Source organism: Hippopotamus amphibius, chromosome X, assembly GCF_030028045.1.
Source record: "Hippopotamus amphibius kiboko isolate mHipAmp2 chromosome X, mHipAmp2.hap2, whole genome shotgun sequence".
Taxonomy (NCBI): domain Eukaryota; kingdom Metazoa; phylum Chordata; class Mammalia; order Artiodactyla; family Hippopotamidae; genus Hippopotamus; species Hippopotamus amphibius.
Genome location: NC_080203.1, coordinates 86,455,240 through 86,465,628, shown reverse-complemented (window position 1 = coordinate 86,465,628; position 10,389 = coordinate 86,455,240). Strand labels below are relative to the sequence as shown.

General features: G+C 43.3%; 1 protein-coding gene across 1 annotated transcript; it reads left to right on the top strand.

The window, feature by feature from the left end:
- Window positions 1-4,206: 4,206 nt before the first annotated feature.
- On the top strand, window positions 4,207-9,628 carry LOC130842540 (zinc finger X-linked protein ZXDB-like). Its single transcript, XM_057719194.1, has one exon. The coding sequence runs from the start codon at window positions 4,239-4,241 to the stop codon at window positions 6,696-6,698; it is 2,460 nt and encodes an 819-aa protein (XP_057575177.1). The 5' UTR covers window positions 4,207-4,238; the 3' UTR covers window positions 6,699-9,628.
- Window positions 9,629-10,389: the final 761 nt, after the last annotated feature.

Genomic DNA, 10,389 nt, shown 5'->3' with positions numbered 1-10,389 from the left:
GATGGACACTGAAGGAGGAAGTGGCTCTCCTGTGACTTCTGGCTGTCAGAAGTGTGGGTGTAAGGATATCCTAGGTGCTCTGCCCCAAGCATGTGCCCAGAACAACTGTCCTCATCGAATGTGCAATCCCAGTGTGGCCTGATCATTGGCTTTCTGTGGCCCTCTTCATAGGGACATCCTGTGCTCTAAGCCACCTACCTGGTGATTGCCTCTACTTGACCGCTCTCTGGCCCCACCGCACCACTAGGTTTATCTCCTGTACTTCTCCCAAGGCTGCAGCCCTCACAACACTGAGGGCCTCCTGATCCTATGTATAGGACATTGTTAGCTCCAGGCCTCCAAATCCACCAGGACACGTTCCTACCACAGGTCCACACGCTGGCCACCAGCTTTGTCTTGACCACACTGATGTGCTCCAGAGGGTAGCTTCCTGCTTACCCTGCAACTGTAGACCAGCTCTGGTTCTGTAGACCAGCTCTGGCGCTGGCAAACCAGCAAACTTCTCTGCCATCCAGTAGGTTCTCCTACACCTTCTCCAGGGAGGTGTGACCTCCAGCCTTGGGGAGAGACCCCCATTTCAAGTTTGTCTTTGCTTGGGTATGCTCCCTCAGGCCCAGGATACCATATAGAGTTTTCCTATAAGCTATATATTCTACATTTGTCATTCTTTAATAACTCTTTAGTTAAACATTATGTTTAACTTTATGTTAAAATTCCCCTGTCCACTGTGTACTTCCCATCTCTTGATTGGATCTGGACTGCTACAGAACACAACACCTACAGCAAATACCATTCTTGGAATTACTGAAAGCTTTCTTTTGAGAGCTGCATCAAATAAGAATGTCTACTATCACCCAGAAAGATTAGTAAGGGGGAAAAAAGGAACAAAATGCTTGGAAAGGAAGAAGTGAGACTAGCATTCTCTGCAGATAATATGATTGTGTATACTATATTCTACAGGTACTTACAGACAAATTGGTAGAATCAATCAAAGAGTTTAGGTGGCTGTTTGTAGGATAAAATATCAACATACAGAAGCCAGTTTTATTCTATTTACCAGCAACACATTTACAAAATGAAAATTTCAAAGGCAGTATTTGCAAAATATGAAGTACCCAGGATAAAATGTCCTCTTATGGGAAAAATATGAAATATTATTGGGACACATTAAGGAAGTCCTTATTAAAAGGAGAGATAGACCATATCCATTCAATAACATTCCATATTACTGACAAGAAGTCAAATCTAAATGTTCAACGCAATCCTAATTAGAACCCCAAACATGATTTTAGCTGAACTCTTTCTCATGAATTGATAATTTAAATGGAGTCAAGACAGGCCCAAAATAACCTAGGTATTCTTGAAGAACAAGGCAGAATTGAGTGGCCTTATCCAAATATCAGAATTGACTATAGATCTGTGGTAATTAATATTGATATGTGGTATTTTAAAGAGATAGATAAATAGAGCCATGGTACTTAACAGAGAGTATACAAACTAGTCCATACATAGGTAGATGCTTGATTTATGACACATGTGGCACTGCAAATCAGTAGGAAAAAGGGAAGACTTTTCAATAAGCAGTTCACTGAGACAATGAGATATCCACCTGAAGATAAAAATGAAACCCTACTCAACACTACACACAAAAATCACTTGTAGGTGGATTATGCCCTAACTGTGAAAGGCAAAACCATAAATATTTCAGAAGACAAAATAGAGAATATTTTCATGGCCCCAGGGCAGGGACATATTTCTTGAAATAGAAAAGCACTAACCACAAGGAAAAAAATGATACATTTGACTATGTTATAAATATGTTATATAATTATGTTTTAATTAAGATTTGTTCACAAAGCACAGCATAAGGCAAGAGAAAATACAAACAACAAAACAAAGGACTATTGTGGCCACACATATAACCACCAATGGACTGGCATTTAAAACACATAAATAACTTATTGGATCAGCAACAACAAGATGGAAAATAGAATAGAAAAATGGTGAAAGAGTTGAACATGAACACGCTTTTCACAGAAGAGAAAATCCAAAAGGTTCATAAACATGAGAATGTGCACAAACTTAATAGTAGTGGTAAAAAAAGTAAATTAAATTCTGGCAATACTTGGTGTAGATGAAGTTGTGCAGGAGCAAGAACTCTCTGTGTTACTGGCGGGATTGTAAATTGGTACAACCACTACAGAAAACAATTTGGCATCCTGTAGAAAAGGAAGATATGCATACTCTATGGGCCAGTGATTCTGTTCTTACATGTATACCCAAGAGACTTTTAAACTTAAGTCCCATGAAAAATGTCCAAGAATGCTCATGGCACCATTGTTCATAATAAAAAGCTAAAAAGAAACAACCCTAGGGTTCATCCAGTGTAGAATGGTATAATCATGTCATAATCACTTTGCTAAAATCATATACTGGAATACTAGTCAACAATGGAGATAAAAGATCTATGGCTGCTAGGAACAACACGGATGAGTCTCTCAAATAAGTGATACAGAGTGAAAGAAGCAGGCCATGCATACAAAAGTTGTAAAGTCACATTTAAAAAAAACAAAAAAGCACTGAAATGATTATCACAAAGTCAAGATAATAACTATATCCATAGGGGAGGGTGTGGGTTGTGATTGGGAGGAATACGGTGGCTGTATTCTGGAAGGCCTGCAATGGTCTATTTCTTGTCCTTGGTCCTGGTTACATGGGTGTTTGCTTTATAAATTATCTAAACCTGGCAGATATGTTTTATGCACGCCTCTATACCGCAGATTTGAAAAAAAAATGCTTCCACCCAAACATGTAATAGAAAGAAAATTATGTGATGTAGAAATTTTTGATGAGCTTTGAATTATTTTTTTTGAGCTTTGAATTATTATGCATGAAAATCTTGGTCTTTTAATCAAGAGATCAGCAAGTGTCCATTATCATTAAAAGAGGGGAAAGAAGGGATTCTTTAAGTTATACATATATATGTGTATATATATATATATATATATATATACATATATAGGTATTGCATAATCTAGTCATCACTCTAAACCTTTCTCTTGCCAGATTAATTCACCCTGTATTTATATCAACTCCCAAGTCACTGATGACAGACATTGGAGGATCATCATCAACATTAGGCATTGCAGGCCAAATCCATTACAGTGAGACTAGGCCACCAGGCTTAAATGCAAGCAGGCACACTGGGGCTACTGGGCATGCAAAAGGCATCTATGTCTTTTTCGCAGGGGAGTCCACTGCAGTAACCTAGGGCTTAACTTTATCACATTTAACAAGTGCTCTTGTCCAGAGACCTCCATGTGCTGGAGAATCTAGAGTAAGCTGAGGAATGTCCTCAGCATTCTCGAGATTGGACATGAAATTTACCATGGTGTAACCAATGGTGGAAGAGCAAAGAGTTGGTTTAGGTTGTGCACCTTATAGGGAGAACCCAGGAGTGGGTTGGGTTTTCCAGATTTCAATATAAATTGCTTCATTCTCCAGGCTTTGCATTTCTAGACTGAGCAGTGCTAATCTGTTTTGACCTCACCTCTTACTCATTCTAGTCTTTGCCCCAGCAGGACAAAAAATTTAACTGTGTGACAAATTTTCCTGAGGACATTGCTCAAGACAGCGCTGGATACGGAAGCCGTCCAGGAACATATTTAAAAAGACATCATTTTCAGTAGGAATTGCTAGCACTACGGTAGTTTAATGTTGACACGTAGTGTATTCTCTCAGGAATTTTCTGTAATCTATCAATCCAGCCAGCCACTGGTAAACAATGTTTAACACAGGATAAGTGCTAACCACCATGCTGAGCACTGGGAGGGACAGAGGCTGGGGGTGTGTTTATTTTGGTACAGACAGTGAGGTACCAATTTATGTTGCCTTTAGCAAATAGATACCTAAGGTATTCATGCCAGCCCCATTTACTGAGTGAACTGTCATTTCCCCTGTATCTGGGAAGACCGCCTTCATTTCCTACTAATATTAACTCTGGAATTATTTATGTATATGCGGCTCTGCCCCTGGGCTTTCTATTCTGTTCTGGAGACCCAGTACCAGAATATTTAAATCACGGTGGCGTTAAATACGTTTTAATATCTGATAGGGCCAGTTTCTGCGCATTGCACATTTTTTTTTTCCCTTTCAGGAACGTGTTCAGGCCCGCGGCAGGGGGCGGGGTCGCGCCTCCTCCGCGACTCCGGTTCCAGCGGAGCCTCAAGGACGCGGAGATGGAAATCCCGAGGCTGCTCCCGGCTCGCGGGACGCGACAGGGCGGCGGCACCGGCAGCCCCCGGGGCGGCGGCCGGATCCACGGAGGTCCTGACCCCCGGGCCGGCCAGGCCCCCGCGCGCCGCCTCCTGCTGCTCCGGGGCCCCCAAGATGGCGGGCCCGGGCGGCGGCGTGAGGAGGGCCGCGCGGCCTCCCCAGGCCCGGGCCCTAGCCCGTTGGCGCTGAGGCCCGATCACGCTGGAGGCGTCGGTGGTGGCGGTGGCGGCGGCGGCGGCGGCGGCGGCGGCGGCGGCGGCGACGACGATGACTTCTTCCTGGTGCTGCTGGACCCGGTGGGTGGTGACGTAGATACCGCGGGCGCCGGCCAGGCCGCAGGGCCCCAATGGAGGGAGGAGGCCGGGCTGGGCCCACGGCTGCAGGGGGGCGAAAGCGGCGCGAACCCCGAGGGCCGCCCTGCGCTGGGCCCCAGCTGCCTGTCCGCTATCCCCGGCCCAGTCCCGGCCCTGGCCCCGATCCCCGCCCCAGGCCTGGGCCCCGCGGCGGCCTTCGCGGGCACCGTCACCATTCACAACCAAAACCTGCTGTTGCGCTTCGAGAACGGCGTCCTCACCCTGGCCACGCCCCCGCCGCCAGCCTGGGCGCCTGGGGTCGCCCCTGCCCCGCAGCCCGGGGGTCTGATCGCCCCGCAAGCGGGGATCCCGCACGCCACGCAGCCTGGCGACTGTCCCGAGCTGCCGCCCGACCTCCTGCTGGCCGAGGGGGCCGAACCCGCGTCCGCCCCAGCGCCCGAGGAGGAGGCGGAGGGCCCGGCTGCAGCTGAGAGCCCCCGCGGGCCGCCAGGCCCGGGCCAGGGCGTGGTGCTGTACCTGTGTCCTGAGGCGCAGTGCGGACAGACCTTTGCCAAGAAGCACCAGCTAAAGGTGCACCTGCTGACACACAGCAGCAGCCAGGGCCAGCGGCCCTTCAAGTGCCCCCTGGGTGGTTGCGGCTGGACCTTCACCACCTCGTACAAGCTCAAGAGGCACCTGCAGTCACACGACAAACTGAGGCCCTTTGGCTGCCCGGCAGAGGGCTGTGGCAAGAGCTTCACCACCGTATATAACCTCAAAGCGCACATGAAGGGTCATGAGCAGGAGAACTCATTCAAATGCGAGGTGTGTGTGGAGACCTTCCCCACGCAGGCCAAACTCAGCGCCCACCAGCGCAGCCACTTCGAGCCTGAGAGGCCCTACCAGTGCGCGTTTTCTGGCTGCAAGAAGACGTTTATCACAGTGAGTGCCCTGTTTTCCCATAACCGCGCTCACTTCAGGGAACAGGAACTCTTTTCCTGCTCCTTTCCTGGCTGCAGCAAACAGTATGACAAGGCTTGTAGGCTGAAAATTCACCTTCGGAGCCACACTGGTGAGAGACCGTTCCTTTGTGACTTTGAGGGCTGTGGCTGGAACTTCACCAGCATGTCCAAACTCCTAAGGCACAAAAGGAAGCACGATGATGATCGGAGGTTCATGTGCCCTGTGGAAGGCTGTGGGAAATCTTTCACGAGGGCCGAACATCTGAAAGGCCACAGCATAACCCACCTGGGCACAAAGCCTTTTGTGTGCCCGGTGGAAGGCTGCTGTGCCAGGTTCTCTGCTCGCAGCAGCCTCTACATTCACTCCAAGAAACACCTGCAGGATGTGGACACTTGGAAAAGCCGATGCCCAGTCTCCACTTGTAATAAACTCTTCACATCCAAGCACAGCATGAAGACCCACATGGCCAAAAGGCACAACCTGCGTCAGGATCTCTTAGCTCAGCTAGAAGCTGCAAATTCTCTCACGCCCAGCAGTGAACTTACCAGCCAGGGGCAGAATGACCTCAGTGATGCAGAGCTTGTGTCTCTCTTCTCTGACGTGCCTGGTAATAGTTCTGCTGCAGTACTGGACACTGCATTGGTGAACTCTGGGATCTTGACTATTGATGTGGCTTCTGTGAACTCAACTCTGGCAGGGAACCTCCCTGCTAATAATTCCTTAGGGCAGGCGGTGGAACCTCAGGCCTTGATGGCCACCAGTGACCTTCCTCAAAGTCTGGATACCTCACTCTTCTTTGGAACGACAGCCGCCGGTTTTCAGCAGAGTCCCTTAGATATGGATGATGTCTCAAGTATAAGTGCGGGGCCCTTGGGATCTCTGAGCTCTTCGGCTGTGAAAAACTCAAGTCAAGAGCCCCAAGCTTTGATCCCCAGCGGTAAGCTAACAGTAGACACAGAGGCTCTGACTCCTTCAAGCACCCTTTGTGAAAACAGTGTCTCAGAACTACTGCCGCCAGCCAAAACGGAATGGAATGTACATCCTGACTCTGACTTCTTTGGACAGGAGGAAGAAACTGAGTTTGGATTCTCCAATTCAGCAGGAAACCATGGGTCTCAGAAAGAAACAGATCTTATCACAGTGACTGGCAGCTCATTTTTGGTATGAACTAAACTCTATTCATTCCTTGCCACATGGCTTACTTTTATTGATGACACTCAATTTTAAGAACATTCTGGACTAAATGTTTAAATGCAGTCATTGCTTATAGGTTTGAAAAAGAACAGAGCCCTGGGCTACAAGTTTGGAGATTTAAATTCTGATCTTGAGTCTGGAACTGACAGGTTTTGTGACCCTGAGTAAGTCACTTATCTTATCTGAGCCTTAATTTCCTTATTTATAAAATGAGATGGTTTGAATAGATGGTTTTTAAGGTCTTTTCAACTCTATGAATCCTTGATAATATGCTTCTTTCCTTGAAAAAAATTAGGACATTTTTCAGTGATGTTGCATTTGCTTTTTTCCAAACATGCATAAGATACATATAATAGTATAATGAATATTCATTTATATGACACCCAACTTCAGCTGTTATCAATTCATGAGCATTCTTATTCGTCTAATCTCCATTCTGATACATTTTCAGTATTATTTTGAAATAAATACCAGATATCACATTATTTCAACCACAAATATGCAGTATATAGTTCTATAAGGCATGGGCTCTTTTGGAAAAATCTTCAATTCCTTTATCATACTTAAAGTTAAAAGTAATTCCTTGATACTGTCAGGGTTCTAACTTATAATTGTCTCATAAATGCTATTTGTTTTAATATTTTTAACAATTAGAATCCCAGTAAGCCTCTTAAGTGTCTTTTTAATCTGTATGTTACCCTGTTGTCTCTTTCCTTGCAATTTTATTCATTGAAGAAAGGAGGTTGTTTCGCATGTAGCATTTGCCACAGTCTTAAGTTTTGGTAATTATATCCCTGTGGTGTCAAGTTCCTCTACCCTCTGTTTCCTTAATTTGGGCGGTGGATCTAGAAACTTGATCAGACTGAAACTATGATTGGGGGGGGGGGATGTTTCATATGTCCTGTTGCGTTCTTTTAGCACATGGCACATAATGCCTGGTTTTCTCTCTTGTGATATTTTCAGCTGCTGGTGATCAGTGCATTAATTCATGATTACCTGTGCTTCTGATATCATGAATTGTTCTTGTAGAGTTACTATTAGTGGAGGAGGAAATGCTATTGAAGGCATGTGTAAAAGTTTGTTAGGAATATTATTCAGTACCAAAATATACAAGAAAAAAGAAAGGTAGCAAAAAATGTGTTGACTCTTCTAATCATTTATCTTCCTCACCTCCTTTGATGATGGGAGGCTTTTTTGTTGTAGAAATTGCCAGCCAGGACTTTGACATGAAACAGACCCACAGTCAAATTTATGTTGGATAAGTGGCCTTGAATAAATTAATTTCCCTAAGCCTCATTTTCTTAGCTGTCAAATGATCATAGCAATGCACACACATAGCTAACACACCTTAGACTTTAATCTTTTCCAGTTTTTTTATATGTAAAGAAAAATATTATGTGCTTTGGCATATTTTGATACATTTACATAATCCTTCTACCCTCTCAGTCCTTCCTACTTTAAAGAACAAATTGGGATAATTTAATCCTGTTCATGTCCAGACAATAAAGTTTGTGAGAGTTAAGCTGAAGCAGGATGGGGAATCTTTATTCCCTCCACTGAATTATTTCCCCCCAGGAATTTCTGTGGCTAATGCCAGGAGTGGAAACATTGGTCACAGGCATATCTGCATCCCTGTTCATTAGACCAATTGGTCACCATCTTTGCTTTGCTTCCAGAGTTAGGCTTTGCTGTAACTGCAGAGTCTGCTGTTGCATGAAACTGATAGTGGAGCAGAGAAGGTTCCCTCCCCTCTGTGGTCTGGAGAGCTCATTGTTTGCATTTTCCCAGAGTTGGAAGGAAAGATTGAAGCAGAATATTGTGTAAAATGTCTGTCTTATATGAGTCTAGCATTTTGAATTTTGTGGAACATCTTCACAACTGTTATTCAGAATAACCCTATGTGGTAATTTTGGCAAAGTTTGTGCTGTGACTCATGGCATTTTAGTAAATGCTCATTCTAAATGGACTTTGGCTAGTGACTTACAGTTTCATATACATATATTTATTTATCAAAGCTTAAAACAAAGAAGATAAATTCTTTTCACCTCTCACTTCCCACCCATCCAACTTTCATGATTTATTTCTGTGTCATAACTAGCTGCTGTTTTCTACTTCAATTGGTCTGTTATTTTCTGTTTACTTTCTCCCCAGTCCACTCCCTTGTATGTGCATTCCAGGCCTTGCCATGCCTTACTTTTTATATTTTAATGGATAGATCTCTTCCTGCCACTGTTCCTCAGATCTCTTCATTCCCATTTTCTTCCAATGATAACATTTGCTGAGTGTACACTGCAGTTGTGTGTATAGTAAGAAGTTATTTTTCTGAGCTTAGACAATACTGTGTGTATATATGACTCAGATGATAAAAGACATTATTTTCTATATTGTTCAGATGAGAAGTGGATTTCTGTTTTATTATTTCCATTTTTTAAAAGTTTTTGCCAAGGAATTCAGCTAAAACTTGTATTTGCTGTAGTGTACTATCCCAGTAGTGTTTGCATGTGAATGTCTATGGATGACAGTTATTGTAGTGCTTTGGCAGTGCACTAAAAAATTGTCACTTCGAAATGTTTATGTACTGTGTGTATGGGGGTATACATACATATACACACATATATTTTTAAACTGATTTTATTCATTTAGTGATAAACAAAAAGTAGGCATACTTTTGTAAATCAGAGAAATGCTCAGAATTTCATTGTGTCTACTCATTCAATGGTTTTCTTTCTTTGCTTTGGAAATATTTGTATTCATAAAGCACATTTCAAAAATATTGTCATTCATTAAAGCCTCTTAGAGTGAGCACTATTTTTCATGTCTGGCAGTTAACGTGTGTCGAGGATTGAAATGAACACATAAGTAGCGAATGTCAAATAAATTACTAAAACATGAAGAGAATTTATACTGACTTCTTTTTTGAATTCCTTAAACCAACTTCCATCCAATAAAAAATCATTAACTATATTTTTTCCTAATCATTGCTTGAATTTTCAAAGGACCAATGTTACTTTTCTCATGGTTCACAGGGTTTCATTGAACAAATTTGTTCAAATAATTCCTCTTTCAACACCGTTTTCTAGAAAAATGGTGAACCTTTTCTGTTAGTGGTGGTTTCAAATTACCATCACTCTTTTAAAATAATTGTACATGTTTTAATTTAATCCTATTTCCTTTCTGTTTCTCCTCAGTCATTGGTTTATTAAAAAAGTCTTGCCAGTTGGAAGCATGATAACATGATGGCTTAAAAAGAAGTTTGTTTCTGGAAACTCTGTTGATCATATTGATCATAAGTTAAAAATATTTTGGCCTTGGCATTTTTACCACGTAGTATAATTAATATAACACAGTGCTGAGTAACAGGAGTTAATTATGGGTAGATCATGAAGTTTATTTGTCTCTTCATGCTCTTATCCAGGAGACATATGAGAAGGCAGGCAGGAGCAGGCAGGAGTGGAATCGTCAAAGTCCGGTATCCCTGGATCTGTGTGAGGTTGGCTTGTGGCTCCTTAGTCACTTCTGTCACTAGAAAAAATTGTGAGGCAAGTGGTGGCATAAGAACCTAGTCATGAGAACCCCTATCATAGTCTCTCCATTTTATAATTCCCGTGTCCACTAAAAGAGATAACCCTAGAAGGAGTAAAAGAAAAAGAGTGCAAAATTAAAG

Coding starts and splice junctions, on each gene's coding strand:
- LOC130842540 (XM_057719194.1), top strand. CDS start 4,239: ATGGAAATCCCGAGGCTGCTCCCGGCTCGCGGGACGCGACAGGGCGGC.